A 26,148-nucleotide genomic window follows, 5' to 3' on the forward strand; every position below is an offset into this window, starting at 1 on the left:
TGAAAATGTAGCAGCAAGTGGTTAGTCTAGGCAACAAGGTAGACATGACACAGACCTGGACTGAGAAGACTGGATTTGCTGTATACATGTCTGTCCTCTCAAAATGCTGATAGCATCAAGAAGGGAAGTGCTTCTCCTGGGGCTGTGAAATCAGGAATTGAAAGAATTCTAATTACATCTTAAAGTATAACACAACAAGATGTGCACAGGGGCCCTCTGGGTCAATAAATAGATTGTTATTCTCCCACCTGACTTCTGGTCTCTTACAGCCTTGCAGCAAATTTAGTTCATAAAGGAAGCAGAAGTGGGAATTGAGAAGACTTGTTCTCCTTCTTTTCATTGGGATAGTCAGATAGGCTTCCACAGAATTCTAGTGATGTCTTCTTTTTTTAGACTGTGCATTTTCTTTAGACTGTGCATAACATTCTCCTTAGCACTGGGCACCAAGTTAACCTTAAACAAAAAGCTACTATATATATATATATATATATAGTATAAGGTCTAAATACTCCTAATTTTACTCACCTAAATCAAGGAGATTACTTGCATGAGTAAAGCAAGTAGGATGTGACGTGACCTACGCTCTGAACTATTCATACCAAAAGGTGAAATAGCTATAACCTTCCACCCTGGTGTCTAATGAAATAGTATAATATACTGATGCTTCAATAACTCTTTGAGACCATTTGAAACAAAGATTTGGATCCCAGGTTTGCGTCTTATCCTCAAAATAATCTTGACTTGGGCCAAACTCTGACAGATCATCCTGAGGGTGGGGCAATGGGGCTAGTTGATATATTCTGTAGTAAGAAAGAAACATGGATTCTTCTTCGAGTGGTGTCCCTGTGGGTGCTCCACTCTGGGTGTTAGTGCGTCCCTGTGTCAGAGATTTTTTGCAGCAGTACTCTGTCGGGGGAAGGGCACGCGCAGGAGCTGTCTCATGCAAACGTTGGCGTCTCCTGTATCGCATGCAACCCTGACCGTCCCTTCAGTTCCTTCTCAAACATCCTCGTCTGCAGATGGAGCTCCGCAGCAGTGCTCTCCTTGATACTTTCTGAAGAAAAAAAAAAAGAGTTACATAGTTCTTTAACATTAGTCTATACATAGTTGCATAGTTTAGTTAGTTCCTCTTAGAGGTTTTTTCTTTTTCCAAATAATAATAATAATAATAATTCTTTACTTAGTTTTCCATTTAGGAATAGCTCTATGGTTTACCACTTCAGTTAACTCCCACCCTCATCTATCGAGTGCGGGGAGAGACTTAACCTAAGTCATGCCAGGCTCAAAAGGGTTTAAAAAGTGTGACTCATGCCGTGATCCAATGCCGGTCTCTGACAGCCATGCATCATGCATCTGCTGTCTGGGAGAAACTCATGTCTCCCAGAAATGTATACACTGCAGCAACTTGAAGTCGAGAGCATGACGTGATCGGGATCTCCATTTAAAAATGCTTCTGATGGAGAAATCCCTCCAACCTCCGCAAGAGCCGTCCTCCATGGAGTCTCATAAAACAAGATCCTTAAGCTGCGATAAGGCTTCGACTTCCAAAACTGTCAGGAAGCGAACCTCAACCTCTCCAACAGGGACTCTCACAAAAAGAGAGCCTCCCCAGTGGGGTCTCTACCCTCAGTGCTCCATTCATCCAGAAAGAGCACTTACGAGGCTCCTCCAGCACCGTCACTCTGCGGACCTCTGCCAAGCCCCAACGTGTGGCACCAGAGTCCCAGTCTCCTGCATGGCACCGACAACCCCAGTGCGGAGTGTGGCACAGGCACAGGCATTGGCAATGCAATCAATGCTGCCGCCACCGGCACCAACTCAAGACTCGATGCCGGCTAACAAGCCGAACTCGGCACCAGTCAGCACTCCAAGGATCGACCGCATCGCCAAGGTGGGACCAGCGCAACTCCTAGATCATAGTGACGTAACGGTTTCCTCCACACCGCAGTCACCACTGCTCAGCACCCAACACTCCCCGAGCTACATAACACGGTCCTATCCTTCATTTCCTCACTGATCTCCATGCATAGTGGCAAGGAAGGAGACATGCAGGACAACAGCTTCTCCTCCCAACATTCATCGCCATCACAGATGAGACCTACATAGAAGGCTACGAAGCCTAAGCCTCATCCCTCCAAGCACTCACAGCCCTGGTATGCACAACACTGGCCTTACCCATTGCCACCTTACCCCATGCAATGGCCATAATGGGGTCCTTGGGCCACATACCAGAACCCATATTCTGGGCTCCCTTCCCCAGCCAGAATGGGATTTAGAGTACCTCCACCCTTGCCACACAGAGAACCCTCTGACCTCCCTGAGGCAGAGATAGAAGAGGAAGAGATACTATCACAGGCAGACTTGGATGATGTACCACCTGACCCACACTCATCTTCCACACCAGAGGAAGTGGTGACACCATCTACCCCGACAGCACCTGATGACCTGAAACAGTTCCAAGAACTCTTCAAAAGAGTAGCAAACAACCAAGAGATTGCCTAACATGAGCTGCAGAAGAAACAACATAAGTTGTTAAAAATCTTACAGGTCAAGATCACCCTCCCCATAGATGAAGCTATAATGGAGCCCGCAGAGGCCATATGGCAAATACGAGCATTGGCACCACCCACCAACAAAAGAGCTGACAAGAAATCTTTGTTCCAGCCAAAGGCATGGACTTTTGGTTCTCACATCCTCAAGCCAGCTCTCTGGTAGTAAAAGCTGCCAATCAGCTCAGCAAGCAACCCCATTTCCGCTCCACACCATAAGATAAAGACGACAAGAGACTGAACCTCTTTGGGCATAAAGTTTATTCATCAGCCACCCTTCTGTTCAGAGTTGCCTACTATTCCACTCTATTTGCAAATTATGACTACTCTAATTATAGTAAAATACAGGAGCGTGTGGAGGACCTCCCCAAGCACAAACATCTTCAACTCAACACCCTTATTAATGAGGGTCAGATAATAGCCCACACAGTGCTGCAAGCCTCAATGGATGTAGTGGACACAGCTTCCCCAACAACCGCCACAGCTGTGGTTCTGAGAAGAGCATCACGGCTGAAAGCTTCAGGGATTCTGAAAGAGCTAAAAGTAGAGGACCTTCCCTTCGATAGGGATAAACTATTTTCATCTCAAACAGACAATGTGCTCCATACCAGGAAGGACTCCCGAGCAACGCTATGCATGCTAGAAATACACCCACCCCCTAATAAATGTCTATGGTTTACACCATACCAGAGGTCACAAGATACCTCATTTAACCAACAACCATGGTAGTTCGTTCAGAACAGAACAAAACAACAGCCTCAGAGACGATGTGCTCCACGGAACCAGGCTTCTTCCAACCGCCCATCTACATCTAAGCCACAATTTTGAAGTATTGGTAAGCACGACCTTCCTACACCTCTAGGGCCAACGGATACCCCATCCCATACTTTTGGTCACCGCCTACACCCATTTTACCATGCCTGGGATGCAATAACAACAGACCAATGGATATTGGAGATCATACAATCTGGCTACACCATCCCTCTTCACAACCACCTCCCCATGCTCCCCCATTTCCCGTACTTCCTCAGAGACCCCTCTCATGAGCACCTTCTACAACAGAAAGTAGAAACCTCCTACTGCTGGGTTCTGTAGAACGAGTACCACACCAATACCGAGGGAAGGGTTTTTACTCCAAATATTTCCTAACGGAAAAGAAAGGAGGGGGATGGAGACCAATCTTAGATCTCTGAAAGCTCAACAGGTTCATATGGAACCACAGGTTCAAAATAGTCACTCTGCCCACAATAATCCCAGCACTAGACCAGGGGGACTGGTTTGCAGCCCTTGACCTTCAAGATGCATACTTTTACAATACATTCTGCCCATAGAAGGTTCCTGCGGTTCACAGTAGGACCTAATCATTACCAATACCACGTTCTTCCTTTCAGCCTATCTACTGCTCCCTGAATATTCTCAAAACACTCATGGTAGTAGCAGTAGATTTACGACGCAAAGGAGTCATAATCTTTCCTTATTTAGACGACTGCCTACTCAAGGGTGCCACTCAACAAGAAACAGCATATATGGTGAAAACCACAATAGACGTGTTTCACCAGCTAGGTCTACAGATAAACAGAAAGAAATCTACCCTAGAACCAACTCAGTGCTTGGAGTTTATCGGAGCCGACCTAGACTCCATACAAGCCAAAGCAATATTACCAAACCACAGATTCACTACATTGACCAATCTTATTTCCACAGTGACCGTCAGCCCACAAACTTCATTGAGGACATGCCTTCAGATTCTGGGACATATGGCAACTACGACTTTCGTAGTAAAGTATGCCAGACTCCATATGTGCTGTCTGCAGTACTGGTTGAGCTCAGTCTATGCACCCAGCAAACATTCTCTCAACAGAAGAGTGACACTACCACCAAGAGTCATCCTCTCCCTACAATGGTCGACACAATCAGGGAATGTATGCTCAGGGATTCCCTTTCAACAAGACCCCCTGTCAGTGACTATCACAACAGACACCTCACTGATAGGCTGGGGTGCTCATTTGGGTTAGCGCAATGTACAAGGCAAGTGGTCCGCGACGGAAACCCGACTACATATTAACCTCCTGGAACTCCCTGTGGTACACAATGCATGCCGCCTCTTCCTCGCTCTCATACGGAAGACCTCAATCTCTATTCTCACTGACAACATGGCATGCATGTTTTACATCAATCGCCAAGGGGGACCCAGGTCTCACTCGCTATGTGTAGAAACCAGGAACTTATGGAACTTCTGCATCCGCAACAATATAAACATCACAGCGTCATACCTACAAAGATGCCAAAACACTACAGCTGAAAAACTCAGCAGGCACTTCTCAGGGGAACATGAGTGGGAAATCCACGACAGTGTTCTCAGCACAATATTTCGAAAATGGGGTCATCCAGTAATTGACCCGTTCGCCTCAGAGACAAATCACAAATGTCCACTCTTTTGCTCCAGGGCAGGCCTGGCACCGGAATCATTAGGGGATGCCCTCCTCATCCTGTGGAATGCGTTGCTCATGTACTCCTTCCCGCTGATCCCACTGATCCCATGGGTTATCCACAAGATACGACTCGACAGAGCATACATTATTCTCATTGTCCCCACATGGCCCAGACAGACTTGGTTTCCATTCCTGTCCAACCTAGCAGTCTGTGCCCCACAACTGCTGCCCTTACAGACGGACCTCCTGTCCCAGAACAAGGGCCTGACACTCCATCCAAACCCAGCAAAGCTCCATCTCCAAGCATGGCTCCTTTGTGGTTCCAACATGAAGAACTGAACTGTTTGGAGAAAGTAAAACAGGTATTACCATATAGCCGTCGCCTCACCACTAGGAATACTTATCACCACAAGTGGAGAAGATTCTCCCTTTGGTGCCAGCAAAAATGTCTGGATGCGACCAAGGCGCCTCTACCTGTGATCCTAGACTACCTACTAGAACTGAAAGAAACAGGGTTAGCCCTAAGTTCTATAAAAGTACACCTAGCTGCCATCACGGCCCTTCATGAGCAGATAGAAGGGGCTTCAATATTCACTCATCCGATTACATGGCACTTTCTCATAGGTATACAGAGCAAGTACCCAGAAGTACGTCAACCTACGTCACCATGGGATCTCAATCATGTGCTCAAACATCTCACAAGACCACCCTTTGAACTTCTAGCAACCTGCTTTCTCATATATTTGTAAAAGAAGGTCGCATTCCTGGTGGCAATCATGTCTGCACAACATGTCAGCAAAATAGGGGCATTAATGGCTGAACCACTATACACGGTATTTACCAAAGACAAAAATCATGTTACATCCTCACCCAAAATTCTTGCCCCAAGTGACTACGCATTTTCATATTAACCAAACCATACACTTACCTGCTTTCTATCCCAATCCACATAAGGATTCTCAAGAAGCAATGTTACACATGCTAGATGTCAGATGGGCTGTAGCCTTCTACTTGGACAGAACTAAGCCATTTCGCAAGTCACCAAGACTTTTCGTCTCCAAACAGAGCACTCCAAAGGTTCTACAATATCGACATAGAGACTCTCCAAAAGAGTGTTTTCCTGTATTCAAACTTGCTACCACCTAATAACAAAGAACCCCTTGCGGGCATCAGATCCCACTCAACATGAGCCATGGCGACATCGATCACATTCTTGAATAATGTCCCCTTAATAGACATTTGTAGAGCTGCAACCTGGACATCAGAGCACACTTTCGTGAAGCATTACGCTATCACCCAAGGCCTTGTCTCAGATTCTATCATTGGCCTCACAGTGCTCTCATCAAACGCTTATACATATTCCAAACCCTGGCCATCCCTGTGGGGCACTGCACTACAAGCACCTAGAGTGGAGCATGCACAAGGACACCACTCGAAGAAGAAGTTACTCACTTTGTGCAGTAACGATGGTTCTTCGAGATGTGTGTCCCTGTGGGTGCTCCACTACCCACCCTTCTCCCCTCTACTTCGGCGTTCACACAGCCAAGCTCTGCAGTACAGAAGGAACAGAGGGGACGGTTCGGGGTGTGTGCGCTACAAAAGTCGCCAACACCTGCACAAGACAGCTCCTACGTGCACCCTTCCCCTGACTGAGTACTGCTGCGAAAAATCTCTGGCACAGGGACGCACCAACACCTAGATTGGAGCACCCACAGGGACACCACTCGAAGAAACATTGTTACTGCACAAGGTGAGTAACTTCTTCTTCAGTGACATTATTCATGCTTAACACATACTGCTGATTCAGAAGAAGGCATGTAGGAACCAATCCTGAAAGGTGCTGAGCATCTCCTGCCAGTTGTTGAGTCCTTTTAACTCCCATTGACTTCAATGGAAGTTGAGGGAACTTAGTGTATTAGAGGAGATGCCAAGCAGTGCCTCACGAGATCATTTCGTTGCATACAAATGAGAGTACTGCTATAGTTCTCTTTACATCTCTAGGTCTAACCATGGGCTGAGCTGAAATGAGAGGCGGTCAACATGAAAGGTCGTGATAGGACTTTCCCTGTAAGGATGTATAATGGATGCTTTTCTTTGACATTTTCTTTCTCAAGGACCAAGGCTAATAGCCATGATATATGGAAAAAAAAACATGTTTTGATTCTAATTGATTAATGATGCCCTTTTAAGTAATGGGGAAGGGGTTTATTCCATAAAGTCACTAAAGAACAATTTAATTGTAACTTTAGGTCAGTTCTTATAATAAGATATAAAGGCTGAAGATTCTATGGTTGCCACAAGGGAAGTTTGAATTGATATGTGGGCCATAGTAAAGAGATGGAATGTTGTAGTCAAAGAATCATAATAATGAGTGTAATCCTGGCGCCATTGAAGTTAGTGACAAAACTCCAAGTCATTTCGGTGGAGCCAGGCTTTATTTAACCTGTGATGCGAAGGGCCTGCACAAGGCCTATGCAGTAATTAATTTCCACTTAAAACCCTATTCTGGTGTCTTAAACAGGATTTTAAATGGTGTATTATGCTGGCCCTCTGATTAGTGGTGAATTTCATCATATGTAACAGATTAATAAGAGAATGAGCATCTTGAGCATTCAGGTGTTTAATTTCCAAGGCAGGACTATCAGATTATCTGTATCTCTAATAAACTTTCACACATTGGTAACATTCTTAACCCGCAAACAAGAAGCATTAAAAATGTGATGTGATATTCTTTCCTACCTTGGAAAACAATGAAAATATAAATTTCCAATCTCCGAAGCAAAATCCCTACTGATCAATATAAACAAAGCATCACCACACATGAGAACTGGCTTTTGGAAAGCAATATTTGTTCCACATAGCTGAAAGATCACTGCAGACTGATAACAGTAAAACCAAAGTTCCATTAAATTATCATAAAGCCATATCTCCTTAAGAATGGAAGTTTATTGACATTTGAAGAAATAAAGTAGGTCCCAACATTTTTTCATCTTCAGTGGAGTTCACTGCATTAAGCTTAAATTTTATTTGGACATTTCCCTGGCACTCTGGTGAGTTTCTCTTTTTGGTGTTTAACAATATGGTTTCTTAACATTTCCAAAAGAAAACCTAAAATCTTCTACCTTCCAGTCAGCCATGTTTTCAAGACTTGTGTATTACAATAGAGCCTCAAAGTTTGACCATATGCAACAAATGGGAAAAAAAAGAGGAAGTTGATAGCGCTGAATATAAAGCAGAGACTAAGAATTGTAGAAAATTGATAAGGGAAACAAAAGGACACAAGAAGAAATCTGTGACCAGCAGTGTTATGGGCAATGAGAAGGATTTTTTTCAAGTATATTAGGAACAAAAAGTAACACTAACAACGGTATTGGCATATTACTAGATGGATATGGTAAAACTGTCAATAATAACGCAGAAAAGGCAGAAGAGTTCAATACAAATTTCTGTTTTGTTGGAAAAAAGCCAGATATAGTTATATTATGATGATGGAATACTTTCCATGCTAACGGTAACTAAGGTTGATGATAAACAGCAACTACTGTAGATAAACATTTTAAAATCTGCAGGTCCAGATAACTTGCATCCAAGAGTTTTAAAAGAGCTGGTTGAGGAGCTCTCTCAACCATTAATGATGATTTTCTATAAATCTTGGAACACTTTGGAAATTCCAGAGGAATGGAAGAAAGCTAATGTTGTGTTACTATTTAAAAAGTGTAAACCTGGATAATTATAGGCCTGTCAGCTTGACATCAATCCCAGTCAAAATAATGGAACAACTGATTAGGGACTTAATTAATAAAGAATTAAAGAAGAATAATATAAATGATGACACTCAAAATGTGTGGGGTTTTTTTTTTAAATAGATCCTGTCAAACTAATTTGATATATTTTTTTAATGAGATTGCAAGTTTGGTTGACAAAGTTTATAGAGTTGATGGAATATACTTAGATTTTTGTAAGACATTTGACTTGGTGCCACATGATATTTTGTATCATCCTAGTTTTTTAATCAAAATCGACACGGTTCACATTTAATGGATTAAAAACTGGCTAACTCCGATAGGTCTCAAAATGTAAATGTAAACAACATTGGTTTCAGAGTAGCAGCCGTGTTAGTCTGTATTCGCAAAAAGAAAAGGAGTACTTGTGGCACCTTAGAGACTAACAAATTTATTAGAGCATAAGCCATCCAATGAAGTGAGCTGTAGCTCACGAAAGCTTATGCTCTAATAAATTTGTTAGTCTCTAAGGTGCCACAAGTACTCCTTGTAAACAACATTATCACTGAGCTAGTGTGTTTCTAGTGTGGTCCCACAGGGATTAATCCTGGGCCCTATACTATTTAACATTTTTATCAATGACCTGGTAGAAAACATTACTGATAAAGTTTTCAGAGGACACAAAGATTGGGGGAGTGGTTAATAATGAAGAGGACAGGTCACTGATACTGAGCTACCTCAATCATTTGGTGAGCTGGGCGCAAACAAATAATATGCCTTTTAATATGGCCAAACTTTAAGTTATACATCTAGGAACAAAGAATGCAGGCCTCTAAAAAGAACCTGGGGATCGTGGTGAACAATCAGCTGAACATGAGCTCCCAGTGCGACATTGTGGCCAGAAGGGCTAATGCAATCCTTGGATGTATAAACAGGGGACTGTTGAGTCCGAGTAGAAAGGTTATATTAGGATACTGTTTCTGGCCACTGGAATACTGTTATGAATACAGTTCTGGTGTCCACAATTGAATAAGGATGTTGATAAATTGGAGAGGGCACAGAGAAGAGCCACAAGAATGATTAAGGATTAGAAAATATGCCTTACAGTGAAACACTGAAGGAGCTTATATCTGTTTAGTTTAACAAAGAAAGCGTTAAGTGCTGACTTGATCACAGTCTATAAGTACCTACATGGGGAATAGAAATCTGATAATAGAGGGCTCTTCAATGAGCAGACAAAGGTATAACAAGATCCAATGACGTGCGGTTGAAGCTAAACAAATTCAAAATAGAAATAAGGTAAAAATGTATAATGAGGGTAATTAATCATTGCAACAACTTACCAAGGGTTGTGGTAAATTCTCCATACCTGGAAATTTGTAAAGCAAGATTAGATGCTTTTCTAAAAGATATGCTCTATTCCAAAGAGGAATTAATTCAGGAACATTCTATGATGTGTTGTACAGGACGTCAAACAAAATGATTACAGGGGTCCATTCTGATTTTATATAATTTATGGATCTGTGTTTTTTAATGGAAATGCCAAGGAGCACAAACTAGTTAAAAGAAAAAAAAAGTTAGAATAAGTACTTAGAGTGATTCTTTTCACTTCCATTTTCTTTTAATACATTTTAGCTATAGTGTTAACATACAGCTTCACAGGAAAAACCTCTTTCAGCAAAGAGCTTTTCTGAGTGCTTTCCTGATTGGCATTCTTGTTAAGCTGTCTCCAGATATCACTGAGCACAACTGGTTATGGTGTCATCAGGCTACGTATCCTCAGTGAATTATGAGTTTTAGTGAAAAGCCGATTTTTGTGCATGGTAACTGAACTACTTTTATTTTCATTTTTCCAGTTATTCTGCAAGTTAATAAAGGGATTTTTCTTTCTTTTTCTTTCTTTCTTCTGCATAATAGAGGACTTTTTAATCTAGTTGACAAAGGAATAAAAAGGTCCAATGACTAGAAGCTGACGTTACACACGTTCAGACTAGAAATAAGGTGCAAATTTTTTACAACAAAATTAATTAACCATTGGAATAACTTACCTAGGAATGTGTGGATTCTCCATCACGTGAAGACCTTATAATAGAATTTATTTTTTAAAAATTCTGGTCCCTTTTTGTCCTGTTTTATTATTCAGTCAAGGCCCTGTCAGTTGGCTGGTGAGTGTTTGGAAATGGAGAGATAGGGTCAGTTTCACTGGTGCCATAATTAGCCATAACTCCATTGATTTCTTATCATGTAAATTGGTCCTGTGTGGTATATTTTGATCTCAGGACCTGGGGATTCATGTGTATATTAATAATAACGGGAAAGCCCCATGCAGATAGATCACAACTATAGCCACATAATTGTATCTGCAGGACAAATTCACTAAAGTGAATGGTTTCAGAGTAGCAGCTGTGTTAGTCTGTCTTCGCAAAAAGAAAAGGAGTACTTGTGGCACCATAGAGACTAACAAATTTATTTGAGCATAAGCTTTCATGCTTCTGATGAAGTGAGCTGTAGCTCACGAAAGCTTATGCTCAAATAAAATTGTTAGTCTCTAAGGTGCCACAAGTCCTCCAGTTCTTTTTACTAAAGTGAATGTTTTCTTTTAACACACATTTTCTGAAGTATATTCAGGAATTTGCCTGAAAGGCCAGAAGGAGGGTTGGAGAGCTGAAAAGAATGGACGAAAAGGAAGAGATCTGTGATAAATGGACATCATTTTCAAATGCCTGATGAGGTTATATCCCCTTACAGTTGTTTTCTCAGTCAGCAGCAGAGAGAATGGAGTGTGAGGCTTGGCATAAGCTGTGCCTTGTGAAGCCTTAAAAGAGAGAAAGCACAAAGATGCATAAAACTGAAAACCAGGACAATGGAAATGCTCCTTTCCCTGCCTTGGCAGAAACCCCTCCATGGGGATCGGACTTTGGGGGTAGAGAGAGGGTAGGGCTGGAGGCACAGCAGTGGGATATAGGGTTGCCAACCCTCCAGGATTGGCCTGGAGTCTCCCAGAATCAGCATCCATCTGGTTACTATTGAAAACTATCCAGGAGATTTTAATAGGATATTTTAAGAAAATGACACTATGTCATTTTGGGGGGGAAAAAAAAGCTCCCGGAATAGCTTCAGTCAGAGTTGGCAACCCTAGTGCTATATGAGGCGTCTCATTGAAATTGGCTACCCAGCAATTACTGTGAAATGCCTCCCGAGAGATAATTCCAGGGGCACTGATTGGCAACGGTGAACTCCAGACTACACAGCTCCGGAGGCAGTCATACTGCCATAGGGGGCAGTCGGTAACTAGCTGGCATTGTGGAGGTAGAAGGCCTCTGTATGAATAGCTATGGCATTCACTGCTTTTGGTGCCTGAGTCCCCACTACCACTATGGGTAAAAGGGGGAAAACCCTCTTACCCTTAAGAAAGAATGGTTATAGTTTCTCTCCCTCTCCTCTCCCCCTCCGTCTGTGTAAGGACATATAGTTTGTTTTGTGATGATTTTCCTTAATTTGTTAAAGCCTTTTCTTTTAACTTTCCCTTCTACTCCTTCCACTTTCAATTAATCCCTTGGTTGTCTTGAGATTTTTGTCTTTTTGTAATAAAAGTGCTTTCCCTTTCTGTGCCCCCAGGCCTGAATCAAATTGCTTTTCTTGTCACTACATCTGCAGAGGTAGAGGGAACAAGATGATCCTTTGTTAGGAACATAGGAGGGTTAAAATAGAATGTAGTCTGTATGTCCTTTTAGCATGAGAATCCCAAATCACATGCCGTAAGTAAGGGCTTTATCCACCTCTTGTTGTGTAATTTACACATAAATTAATGATATTTGTCGTGGCAGGACTCCGAAATATTGCAAAAGGACCATAAAAGATTAGGAATACAGGCAGGAGATAAGAAAGTTAGATTTCTCTTGGTGAAAACATCAGTAATTATATGTCAAGAAAAATAATCCTAAACACAAAACAAATCTAAGTGATAACTGAGAGGGTACATAAAGTTAAATTACAAAAGAAAATGTAGACTAAATATCAGGAGAGGTTTCTCGACAGTGAGTTTTAGTATTATATGTATCAGATTCATGCCTAGAAGCCCCAACATACAAAGTACTACACAGACACATAATAAGATGGTCCCTGCCTCAAATAGTTTACAGCCTAAATAGACAAACAGCCAGAGATGGGAGAATAAACAGGGGCACAGAGAGCTTAGGTAGTCTAAGGTCACACAGTAGGTTAGTGGCAGAGGTGGAAATAGAATGCAGGGGCAGATCCTTGGTTATGACAATGCACACCAGCTGAAGATCTGTCCATAGGTTTCCTGCTTCACAGTGTAGTGCCCTTTTCTCTCTAGACGAGCAATGCTACCTCTCAGGCTGGAACAGTTTCTTTAGGGAAATGGTGGAAGCTCCATCTCTTGATCTATTTTAAACTATTAAAGGATGGAATAGATGATAAAATGGGCCTTTCCCAGCTCTAACTTCTATAATTTGATGGATTTCTGCATAGCATCTTTCATTAAAATTGTATGAGAAAATGATTTGCAGGCAAATTAAGTGATTGACATAGGTACTAAATAATAAAACCATATAAATTAAACACAAACACACAGTTAGTTATAAGATTAATGTCTCTCATCTCCTCTGTTGATAGCTCTCAGACATCCTTGAATGTACACACACTATCAGAGGCTCGTTCACCTGCGCATCTACCAATGTGATATATGCCATCATGTGCCAGCAATGCCCCTCTGCCATGTACATTGGCCAAACTGGACAGTCTCTACGTAAAAGAATGAATGGACACAAATCAGACGTCAAGAATTATAACATTCAAAAACCAGTTGGAGAACACTTCAATCTCTCTGGTCACTCGATCACAGACCTAAGAGTGGCTATACTTCAACAAAAAAGCTTCAAAAACAGACTCCAACGAGAGACTGCTGAATTGGAATTAATTTGCAAACTGGATACAATTAACTTAGGCTTGAATAGAGACTGGGAATGGATGAGTCATTACACAAAGTAAAACTATTTCCCCATGGTATTTCTCCCTCCCACCCCACCCCCCACTGTTCCTCTGATATTCTTGTTAACTGCTGGAATTAGCCTACCTGCTTGTCACCATGAAAGGTTTTCCTCCTTCCCCCCCCTGCTGTTGGTGATGGCTTATCTTAAGTGATCACTCTCCTTACAGTGTGTGTGATAAACCCATTGTTTCATGTTCTCTGTGTGTGTATATAAATCTCTCCTCTGTTTTTTCCACCAAATGCATCCGATGAAGTGAGCTGTAGCTCACGAAAGCTTATGCTCTAATAAATTTGTTAGTCTCTAAGGTGCCACAAGTACTCCTTTTCTTTTTACACTTTATATATAATCTTTTGTGTTCCACAAAGTAGACACAGTGGAAATTCACTTCTCAGTTAGGGTCTGATCTGATGTTCAAAATAGCAAAAGATGCCCACTGACTTCAGTCAGCTTTGGATCAGATCCTTACCCATGTGCAACCCTACTGGCATTAAGGTGGTTGCACAGGTGAAAAGGAGAACAGAATTTGACCCAAAGGAGAGAGGTGTATAGGGAAAACCCTGTAACTACTGACAAAACTGGAAAAAGACTATGTTGCACCTGTGTCTTGAAAAAACTAAATATTTGATTTATTTGTATCTAACTTTAGCCATGTCAGATGGTTTTCATATCTGAATTGCATCTGCAAAACCTTTTGCTTAATCCTCCTTCACCCTCTGCTTTCCCCCTCCACCCAAAAAAATCTGCTGTACAAGAAGACTGAGCAAAACAAAACTGATTGAACAAAAGTTTGTCTCAAACTTCAACAAAACTATTTGTGGTAGAATAATTTAATTACAGTTCAATTAAATATCAGCATAATTGACAAGTAAACCACGGCACAATATGCAAAGCTAATGTGCTTCACCAATTTTCTAAAAAGCAATTAAGTTGTTCTACGGTCCTATATGCTCATTCCAAGATAATCTATTTCATGCATTAACTAACCAATCTTCTGGGATAAAGAACAAAATGTAGGTTGCATACCAACACATAGCAAATATAACCTATTGAACATAATCTCTTAAGTAATGTCTGTACTGCACGTGATAAGTGGTATCATTTAATTCTCTCACCTCTCAGAGGAGTATTTCTTCCCTTCTTTATTTTCTTGTCTCTCTTAAACTATGAAAGACTAAATCAATAGGAAACTAAAGGTATAATATTATATTCAAATCACATTTAATGGTCTGACAAGCTCAGAAAGGCAGGGAACTTCAGAGTTGAGGCTGATGTTCCATCCTTTGGTTATAAATAGAGCCTTTAAATTCCTCCTTTTCCACAGGGGATCTCCTGTCCTGCAAGATAATAATGGCAGACTTTTGTCTTGAAAGATGACAGTGTAAGTGCCAAAGAAGTTCCATTACTGTATGTCATTCATGAGTGGCTAAAAAGTCCAGTTCATCTTGCAGACCTGAAGAAGAACTCTGTGTGGCTCGAAAGCTTGTCTCTTTCAGCAACAGAAGTTGGTTCAATAAAAGATATTACCTCACCCGTGTTCTCTCTTGAATTCCTGTGTCTTTGCCACAGATAATGCTGGTGTAAGGTGAAGGGCCAGAGGATGAAGCCAGCACTCTACTAGCACTTGAGGCCTGCTCTTTCCTCTTCGCTCTCATCATTTCCTCTCTCTGAACCACCTCCCTTCAGCCTCTTTGATTCATGCAAAGCAGCCCTCCAGTGTATCCTTTTGCTTGCTGCAGTCTCAATGTTAAAAGTTTTCAAGTCCCTCTTGCCAACATCCTTGAATGCAGGGTAAACTCAATTGAATAATATTGTGTTCCTGTTTCTTTTTAAAAAGATAATACCCGTAAGTGTTACTGAGTGTTGATGCTGTAATAATAATAATAATTATTATTATTAATTTGTTACGCTGGTGACTAAAGTATGCTAGGCACTGTACAAACACAGTTGATGACATAGTCCCTACCCGGAAGAGGTTACAGTCTAAATAGGCAAGGCATACAACCACTGATAGACAAGCAACATACAAGGAAAATGGTGATGTTAGGGGCATGTTGTACTACATTTTTTCCCTTTTCCCCTTGCTTGCACTCCCCAATTTCACCTCCATTTCTTTCCTCCCATTTCCTCCTCTGTCCAGCTGACAACCTACTCTGCTGTTGCTGGACTAAAATGCCTTCCTTCTGCTCTCTCCACCACAGAAAATAGATTCGGGCTCAGTATGAGAAGCTAGGAGGAAAAAGCAAACTAGTCAGATGATGCCAGTGCTAGTGAAAGCATATGTATGTGTCTGTGTGTGTGATGGAAAGGCAAAAGAAGCTTTGCTTGAGAGAAATGTGTTTAGTGATCGGGATGCATCTCTGTTTTTCAGTGAGCTTTTATTAGGTTTTGAAAATGTACGACAAACAATTTTGAACAATTTAAAGCAGGTGTCTTGTAGTGGAATTTAAGATCATTCTTCATATTATTCTGATTTATACCACTAGCCCATGCTCAGACACCATAGAGGAAGGCTTTGTAAACTCTTTGGGCAGGACCATGTCTATTTCTGTGTTTGTGAAGTGCCTATATACTGTCACAGTGGGGCCCGGACAATATATATGCTAAATCCTCAGGTGTTCTGGAGTGGAGGTTGGCACACCTGAAGTGTAAGGAAGCAAAGGTGGTGTAATGACACCTCTCTGTCCACCATAATCCCAGGATCACCATGAGCCTGATTCAGCTCCCATGATAAATTAGTGCAGCCTAAGGGCTGTTCTAATTTACACCAATAGAAACATCATCTTTATGATCCATTCTACTGTTCCAGGATCCTAAGAGGACATTGGCCTCCGGCCCACACCCATCCACATCATGCTATCTACACCGCAGAGGAAGTGAGAAATGTAAAGCATTTTTACACCACTCAAAGATTCATCCACCTGGGGAATCCTCGGGTGCCACTTTAAAGCACATTTTGTGTCACTCCCATGTCCCAAGTGGGAGGACTTGTGGAGGAATTGCAGCAAAACCAGCTGGAAAGTAGTGAATGTAGATAAATAAGTACTCTATCAAAAGTTCAGACTTGGTTTATATCCTACATGAAGACTGTATACATCTTATTTCTTCAGAGGTTTCATTTTATTTTAAGTGAGTCGTCATGATCATCTCTTGGGTCATCAGAGGTTTTGGTGTGTTTATCACCACAGCAGTGTCCCACAGGCCAGGAGTTACTCTGAGTTACCCTCCAGAAATCTGCAGCTGACACCTTCCTCTGTCACCTTCGAACTTTGTATGTATGCTAAGAATAAACCCTTTAAGACACATTGCAATTTTAAACTCTATTAAAAGCAAGATCAGTGCCCTAACTTTTTTTTAATGTGTGTTCTATCAACGTGTGTCAAATCTGTAATACATTTTCAAAGCTGTGAGAAAGAGTCATGCTGTCTCACTTTAGTGAAAGGCAGGGAGAAAGGGAGAGATTTATCTTGGAGCTGAAGGGGAAAGGAATAAACTAGACCTGTTTCATTCTTAACTTGTACCTAAAATTGACGGGCTCTCCTTATTAAGAGAGCAGGACTTATTTTTAGTAATAGACAAATTATCTACAATTTTGGTTCCTGCTCACAATACTTTTTTCAATTTTTCCATAAAATAGGAATTTAAACACAAAATCCTGACTGTGGACTTCCCGTTATTATACTCTCATTAATGGTTTCTGCAATATAATGACTGTCTTTAGTATGTGTTGTGAGGAAAGGACATGCCAATCCTGTGGTGCAAACAGTAAAAACATATAGTCTACCAGCATCCACACTTCATTTTTATTTGGGAAGCAATATTTTGCATTAGTCCCTTTCTTTAGAAACATAAGATCAGTTTATATGCTGCACTTCTTGAAGGCTCACTACACACAGTGTCACAGAAGCAGAAAGGAGGGCCAAAATTTTCCACAGCAGCTAGTGATTTTGGGTGCCCAACTTGAGACCACTTTGAAGGGGCTGAGCACCCACTCTGTGAAAATAAGGCTCCTTTAAGGTGCCTCAAGTTGGACACCCAAAATCACTAGTCATTATTTTTAAATGTTGGCTGAGGTCTCTAAGGTAACAGAAACCTGAACCATTTAGGGGTTCCATGATCAAAATCATGAAAATCATTGAATCGCACATGAAAACAATCTCAAAGCCAGTACAGTACAAAAAGCCTAAGCATAATGTGCTCCCTGAGAGAAACACCACTAGGCAAAGCAAGAAGCCATGTTCTGCACTAGCTGAGGTTTTTAATTTGTCTTCAGGTGTTGCATTGTAGTAATCCAGCCTTGATGTGAAAAAGGTAACAGTAACTGGTGAGGTTCCCGTCTGAAAGGGAAAGATATGACCTTCTTGCTCAGTGCAGATAGACTGTTGGCCACTTCTGTCATCTGAGTGTTCAGAACAGCAGGAGATCCAAGAAGACCCTGAGAATCAAAATTTTGCCCCAGGAAACAAACCTGAGCAGTGACAGGCCTCAAAGATTCAGATAATTTGGATACACTTTAGACATCCAAACGTCTGAAAGTTGTAACTAATCTACACTTGATATTTTGTGTTCCCCACAAGCTTCATGAGGCAACAACTTTGAGACTCCCTTCTGAGAGGCTGCAGAGAAATGAATGTTCTGAAATAGCAGCCAAAAGTAGGAAATAGTGAAGGGAGACATGGAAGCAGGGCCCTGAAGAGGCTAGGTCAGAATTAGCCACAGGCGTACAAATATCTCCTTTGAAGTGGTTAGTGACTGGGGAAAGATGTAGCAGCAAATGCTGCTCATTACCAAACTGGGACCCTCTGTAGACCAGGCTTCAGTGAAATTGTAATGTGACTATCTCTTAGGTCTTTCAGTGTGCAGTGGTACAGTTAAGGGACAAACTTTCAGGGTGCAATTTAAGGATTTCTCTTCCCCCCCCCTTGCAAGTTTTTACCTATTTTTAGCATATGGCTGGTGGCAGAAATTTGCTGGAAAGAAGTCTGAAGCCTGTGTAAGTTGCATATGCCTATCTTGGAGCAGATTTTGACTCCATTGGGTATAGATTTAAAATAAATATAAATAAAAACACTATCAATAGCTTCCCAAAAGAGTGTAATAATTATCATAAACGTTAAAAATACTTTCCACTAGTCAGGCAAAATACTTAGATGTAACAACAATCAGATCATTAAATTAGATGGATATTTGCAAGCAATCATACTGTTTGCTCCACTTATACATTATATCCTTCCCCCTATTCCTTATGTTTTTTTGTTTATTTAGATTGTGAACTCTTTGAGGCAAGAATAATCTCTTAGGGTATGTCTGTACTCAAGCTGGAAGGTATAAATTCCAGCTTGAATAGACATACTCATGCTAGCTCTGATTGAGCTACCGTGCTAAAAATAGTGTAACTGCAGGGTGGAAGGATGAGCAGGAGAGGCTAGCCACCCCAATAAGATACCTATTGTCTTGGATGGCAGCTGGCTCCTCCAAGTACAAACCTATTGTCTTGGATGGCAGCTGGCCCCTCCCCCACAGCTACACTTCTATTTTTAACCACAGGCATGTTTCCTTGAGCTGGAAATTATACCTTCGAGATCAGTAGTCCTTTGGTGCTATTTTACTGCAAACTAACAATAATAATAGTAATAATAATAATTATTATTATTAATAATAATTAATAACAAAACACCAAACACAGTGTATTTGTTAATATAAAAATCCCTCTTTGTTAATTTACTTATTAGCTCTAATTTTCTAAAAGTCAGCCACTTCTTTATTAAGTGAAAACTTGCACCTATGCAATTTGTACCTGGAGAAAAGACCCGCAATTTAATTGGCTGATCCTCATAAAAGAAGGCAGCAGGAAATGGAGGGGGGAGTTGGAATACCTGATAGAAAGCTGAGAGACCAGGGGCTGTGACTAGAGCAATCACAACGAGGAACTGCTCCAAGAAACAAATGGGCAGAAGGGAGACTGTGGGAATTCCTGTTATTACTAAGGCTCTGAGGCAAGAGCCAGGAAATTTTGGGTTGATGCACTTAGAGGGGTGAAGGACAGATTTGGGGAAGGGATTACTTACCCTGTACAGACTCTGAGGGAAGAGTCTGTGATCTTATTTTCTTAAGAAGGCTTGAAATAAAAGGGGGGAGGAATTAATGGATCCCTGGATTCTGTGAGAGGGCTCCAGACAGAATTTCCCCAGTGAGGGAGCTAGCTTAGCAAGAGTAAACCTGGGTCCAGCAGGAAGAGAGTGTTATAAGATAGACCCCAGTCCTTTACATACCTCTTCAACTACTTGGTTGTGGGTAGGTATCAGGTCATTAGAAGTGCTTGTGCTTAGAATTATGCATGCAATTCATTTTACATTTTAAGAAAATTCAAGCACAACATTTGTAACTGCAAATTGCACCAGCAAAGATTGTGACCAGGGCTCAGCATATCTGAAAATTTCCTTCACTATGTTGGTATGCAGCTTATGTAATTAAGTGAAATTTTCTCTCAGTTCTATGACTAACTACTTCATGTAATTTTTTTCTCCTTGGCATATACACACACCTCCTTGCAGTGCTTTTGATCTTTTCCCTTTCTGAAAGGGTGACATCTCCTGTTCTTTTTAATTTATGAGAGAATGGTATGTGTAAGGTCAAAATATTCTGACTCACTCATATTTGGGGAAGTATAGGAGATGTGTGAAACAGTTCTTAGAACTGGGAAGAGTCACTACAAAACTTTTTTATTGAGATCTGAAATTACACATAATCACTGTGATGTTTCTTTTACTCCTGGGGGGAATTCTGTGCCAAAAAAATTAAAATGTTGTGCACAATATTTTATAATTCTGTATATTTTATTTGTCAAAATAACACAATATAATCACACCAGTTTCAATTATTTTGGTAATATATTTCAAAATACCTGTCAGCAAATATGTCTGTAACAATACAGACAATAAAGAAGATTCAGGAAATGTTTTTTGACACTAGATTCCTTTATAGGCATATTAATAAGAATTTGATGTATCTTTGTTGACACTTATCTTCTGTTTCAGTGAAATTCAATATTTCATTTAAGCAAAGTCGTTATACAAAAGTATTGTAACAACCTAGCCCAAAAGGGTGGTAGCGTCCTTATGGACACTTTTATGTCTATCTGTCATGTCTTGTTCAAGCTTTTATGTGTATTGTAAGATTTTTAGGTCACACCACTGTAGTGAGAGGAGGGTTGGTGAAGGTTAGTGGTAGTTTAATTGTAGGCTAGAAGGTGGTTAGCATGAGGAAGGGAGACCCAGTGTAGTGTGTGTGTGTGGTTGGGTTGGGTTGTGTACATGGTTCGCCAGTCAACACCCCTCCATCTCCAGAGGTGGTATGCGTGCCCCTTGCCAGTTTCAAGTAGGTGTGTTGGGGGTGTGGGGGTGTGCAGTGTTAGGTGGAAGCAAAGGGAAGGGGGTGCGTTCAAGCTCATGTGTGGGCAAAGACATTGCGTGTATACATAACTAATACATTTGAAACATGCAAAACCGGAAAAGGGAACATTTTGGTGGAAATCACAAATTCTGTGTGCAAAAGTAAAATTTTGCGGGATACATTAATTCTGCACAAATTCTGCATTGCACAGTGGTGCAGAATTCCAGCAGGAGTATTCTTTTTCTAGGGTTACTATGTAATTTTCCAGGACCATAGCTGGTAGTTAGGATCACAATAAATTAGGTCATATGTACCTTCTCTGCCTGATGAATCAATCACATTCCAACTTTCTTCCCATCTGAGTCCTAAATTGGAATTGTTTTTATAGGTGATGTGTGTCTTTCTGTGATGCTGCTTGCCTCCTTCACTACCTGCTGTCCCTTAATATTTGTAGGAATAAGTCTGTGAACCTGCTCCTCCACAATTTTAAACTGCACTAGCCCATTATGCAGTTGTGGAAAAGGGGAAATAGTAAGAGATATACTTGTAAGGGCATTGGTGAGCTTTCCCACCTCTCCTCCCCCTCACCTCTGGGAATTACCCACACCTGTTACTGATGCTGTGTACCTCCTAGAAAAATGGCAGCTGTCGATCTTAGCTGATTGGAAACTTTTAAAACTATTTCTCATTTTATCCAAAGACATTCATCACTTGGTGGAATCCAGTTTTACCACTTAGCTGTATTTATAATGTCCTGAGCTTCAGGCATAAAAGTTACTGGTAGTGAGATGAACCAATGGAAAGTGACAGAGCTTTATTTCCTCCAAGAGGCAGATAGTCACTTTACACGCTATTTTCCTTTAAGAGCTAATAGCTCAAACTAGTTCATTTACAATAGAGTAAAAGCTAATGTTAACAACCCAACATAAGTATGTGTGCTGTCTTTTTTTAGTTGTAATACTGGGGTGCTCAAACTCTGCCCATCTAAGGGGGCTGGTAGTATATTGTCTGAAGCCCAAGGGTATACCTATTTTTGATAAAATTTCAGCCACTCTTATCTTCGGTATGGAGAAACTACAAATTAGGGAAGTCATGTAACCTTTCCATCCTTCTGCTGACCCATCTGTAAAATGAATGTTACCTATTTAAAATAAGTATTCTTTACTGATTATAAAGCATTTCAAGATCCAGGACTGGAAAAGCAAATGATAATGTTAATTATTCCCATTAAGATGGAGATTTTGATGTTGGTTGAAGTGGGCAGACTTCTACATCAATACTATGAGGACAATTGAAGGCTTCACCATAGATCTTTGAGTTACATTTAGATCTAGGAGACTAACTGACCTCCAGAAAAGAAAAACATCATTGTGCTGGACAAAAGGTCTACAACTTTGCATCATTCACCACCAGATAAACTTCCAAGAATCATATGTAAATACACCTCCACTAAATTGGTTCTCACATGCTTTGGAAATAGTCCTGCTCTGGTCTCTAGATAGCCTAATGTACAGTACGTCTCTAGTTGACAGACAACCATCAGTTTTAAAACTGAAAGTATTATGGATTTTAGGAATAATCTACTTTTTCCTGTGAAGAGCTCATTGGTTGGATGTCTGTTGACAAGTTACTTTAAAAAATGTCTGATTCTGCCTAGAATAGACTGAATTCAGGAGCAATCTAAATAAAAGCCCTGCGGGCTTCTCCTTGCACTTTCTTTTACTGGTTTTCAACATGCTTCTTGTTTAAAAAAACATAATGATGAAAAGTGCTGTTTGTGTTTGCAGATTCTCCCAGTGCCATGGCAATGCATTGCAACTGTATGTAAGGGGAGGAGCAAGATCTATGTTTTCAGTGAACAGCCTTACACCATTTACTTGTGTGTGTGAAAGAGAGAAAAAACACAAACTTGTTTAGACACAAGCTCACTAGTGGAACTCCGTTTATAAGAATTACAGCATAGTGAAACATACAAGAGAAAAGAAACATTTAGGAAATCTCCTGTCTTAAGAGATTGTCCTAAAGATTCCCCAAGCATATTGAAGTACACATTTCTGTTCCATCTCTATTACAAGGTCACCTCTGTTAAGCAGTTAATTTTTTTTGTCAGCCCCTTGGGTGGCCATTTAAGATAGGTTTCAATGCACTGATGAAGGAATGAAGTGTTTCTAAGATTCAGTTCTCCTTGTCCAAAGCTAAGGTGACAGGAAGGAGAAGAGGATGAACTGGAGAAAGTGGTGGCAGGAGGGGACAGAACAACCAGTGCTGTGAAAAGGAAATTGCTGACCCACCTCTGACCTTCACAGAAGAGCTCAAACCATTTGGAAAATCCTTCCTAATTTAGATAATATACAGTAGAAAACAGAAGACTAAAACCTCTTGGCCAATGCTTTATTCTAATTGCAATTTCCCACTGTAACTTTGTTGCTTTTCCTTAAACTTTAGTCTGTGATTCAAGGCCTAAAGTTTTTCAGGTCATCTTGGTGATCAAAGTGCCAAGAAGTTCATTATGTTGCCCAGTTATGAGTATTGATAAGTTGATGTTTAATTTTTCAAAATCCTAAGGAATACTGCTGACCACTTGCATCATTGAAGTCAGAGGGAGTTGCAAATGGTCAGTAATTCTTAGTTTGTGAGTTTCACCCTGTGCAGGGGACCAGCATAAAGCCTAGGTACCACTTAAATTCCACTTAAGACCTCAAAATAAGGATTCAGTAGGACTTAAGTGATGGAGAGGCCTTGTATTGACCTTCTCCACAGGGGTGAACTTTACTCATTGAGTTTTATGTAAATATTTGAGTAAAATTCTTATGGTATTAGGTGGGATCCAAGCTTTGCTATTTCACTGTCCAGTGATGACTATTACCTATGATTCTGTAACTCTGAAAGGTTTATTTTTGCCACTGTCAAAAGTAAAAGAGGCGTTTAAATATTAACCTTATAACGGTTACAATTACAAAGGGCATTGCCTAATGTAATCATTGAGAATTAACATGATGAGACTAGTTGATTAATATCATAAATATGGTATAGGTGCCAACTCCATTAACTGTTAACAGCACTTGTGCACAGAAATCTGCTTGCTCTTCATTGCTTTCAACGTTTTATTTTTGGAAGTCGTGATCACTTATGTAAACTGTCATAAGCTGATACAGATGCTTTAATGTATTAACTGAAGATTTCTGCTATTAAAACTTGTCTTGCTGGGAGAGGTGTGCCAGCTGAGAGGCTTGTATGTGCCATCTTGCAGGATTTCTTCCCGGTGTAGTGCACACATAAGAATGGAGTAAAAGTGAGAGTGCACAGGGAAAAACACTTACTAAATACATGCAAAATCTCTGTCTCTCTCCCTTTAGGTATAGCCAGTATCAAATCAAACAGAACAGCTGAGAGGCTTTCCTGTGTGCTAGACTGAAAATTATTAGAAATCTGTAGCCCTAGCTTTCAAAGATAACCGGCCAGATGCTTTAGTTGGCATGAAGAAGCGTTTAGAAGCAGCCTATCAATTAAACTTATCAGTACCACGTATATACGTGTCAGGTGAATGTGGCAACATACTGTAGTGATGTTCATTTTTCTGGCATGTCCCTAAGAGCTCTTCCATATTGCAGCAGCAGCATCCTATTTTTGTGTTGACATTTGGGTTCAAACCATACTTGGAATTGGAAAAGGTACAGGGAAGGGCAACAAAAATGGTTAGGGGTATGGAGCGGTTTCCATATGAGGAGAGATTAATAAGACTGGGACTTCTCAGCTTGGAAAAGAGACGGCTAAGGGGAGATACGATTGAAGTCTATAAAATTGTGACCGATGTAGAGAAAGTAGATAAGGAATTGTTTACTACTTCTCATAACACAAGAACTAGGGGTCAGCAAATGAAATTAATAGGCAGCAAGTTTAAAACAAATAAAAAGAAATATTTCTTCACACAACACACAGTCAACCCGTGGAACTCCTTGCCAGAGGATGTTGTGAAGGCCATAAAAGGGTTCAAAAAAGAACTAGATAAAATCATGGAGGATAGTTCCATCAATGGCTATTAGCCAGGATGGGCAGGAATAGTATCCCTAGCCTCTCTTTGCCAGAAGCTGGGAATGAGCGACAGGGGATGGATCACTTGATGATTACCTGTTCTGTTCATTCCCTATGGGGCACCTGGCACTGGCCACTGTTGGAGACAAGATACTGTGCTAGATGGACCTTTGGTCTGACCCAGTAGGGCCGTTCTTATGTTCATACTTCTTTCCCTTTCTTCCTGAGATAGAAAGTGACAGAAAAGTCAAAATTAAAGATGGGTGCCTAAAGTTAGGGTGCCACATCCATATTCAAAAACTTCAAATAAAGCTAATCTGATAGTCACAGAGGAACATGAAATTCCTAATGAATGCAGACTAAATTTTTTGAGATAGTGATCTCTTTTCTTCTGCTGTTTATATTAATACATTAAAATGCTCTCAAAGGTAGTTTGGTAAAACCATGCACTCAAATGAAATACAGGCCCTCATCAATTTTAATCTGGGTTAACAGTAACCAGTCTCCAAATGAGATCCTTCTTTCCTTTCAAAATACATCCTTATAATTTTTTGATAAATAACTCAGTCTCTGAAGTATATTTCTACCTCCATGCCTGTTCTTACACCATACTATGAAACTATTATATAGACTGCTGCTCACCTGGTAAAGACTTGGGTCAGGAGACAATCTGCCAGGCTCAGACCTTGGCTGGCAGAGATTGAGTTATGTTGAGGGACTGGTATTTTTCCAATCTCTGGAGATTAAAAGTACCAGGAGATTTCACCCTCTAAGGTATGCTGTAAGTGATGCAATGGGGACCTAGCAATGAAATGGGGCCAAGTAAAAATGAGAAGAGGGGAATCTGTTAACAAGGAAATTGACCTGGATGCTGCTCAAAATAGAATTGTCAATAACCCAATGGAAGTAAGCATTTCCCAAACCAAATAATCAGGGTTGAGTATTCAAACCTTTCGCACTGTTCCCTCTAAGCTGTGCGCATGTGCACGCACGCACACAGATCCTAAAG

General features: G+C 40.8%; 1 protein-coding gene across 2 annotated transcripts in view; it reads left to right on the plus strand.

Moving 5' to 3' along the window:
- SLC35F1 (solute carrier family 35 member F1) overlaps positions 1–26,148 on the plus strand; it is a 432,911-nt gene that overhangs the window by 205,453 nt on the left and 201,310 nt on the right. Inside the window, exon 1 of one of the 2 annotated variants that reach the window (XM_038394255.2) lies at positions 15,285–15,506. The exons of the other annotated variant lie outside the window; for it this stretch is intronic. Coding sequence (XP_038250183.1) covers positions 15,460–15,506 — 47 coding nt within the window. The 5' untranslated portion in view covers positions 15,285–15,459. Of the gene's footprint in view, positions 1–15,284; positions 15,507–26,148 lie in introns of those variants that run through there. 2 annotated transcript variants of the gene reach the window in all.

This window comes from Dermochelys coriacea, chromosome 3 (genome assembly GCF_009764565.3).
Source record: "Dermochelys coriacea isolate rDerCor1 chromosome 3, rDerCor1.pri.v4, whole genome shotgun sequence".
Taxonomy (NCBI): Eukaryota; Metazoa; Chordata; order Testudines; family Dermochelyidae; genus Dermochelys; species Dermochelys coriacea.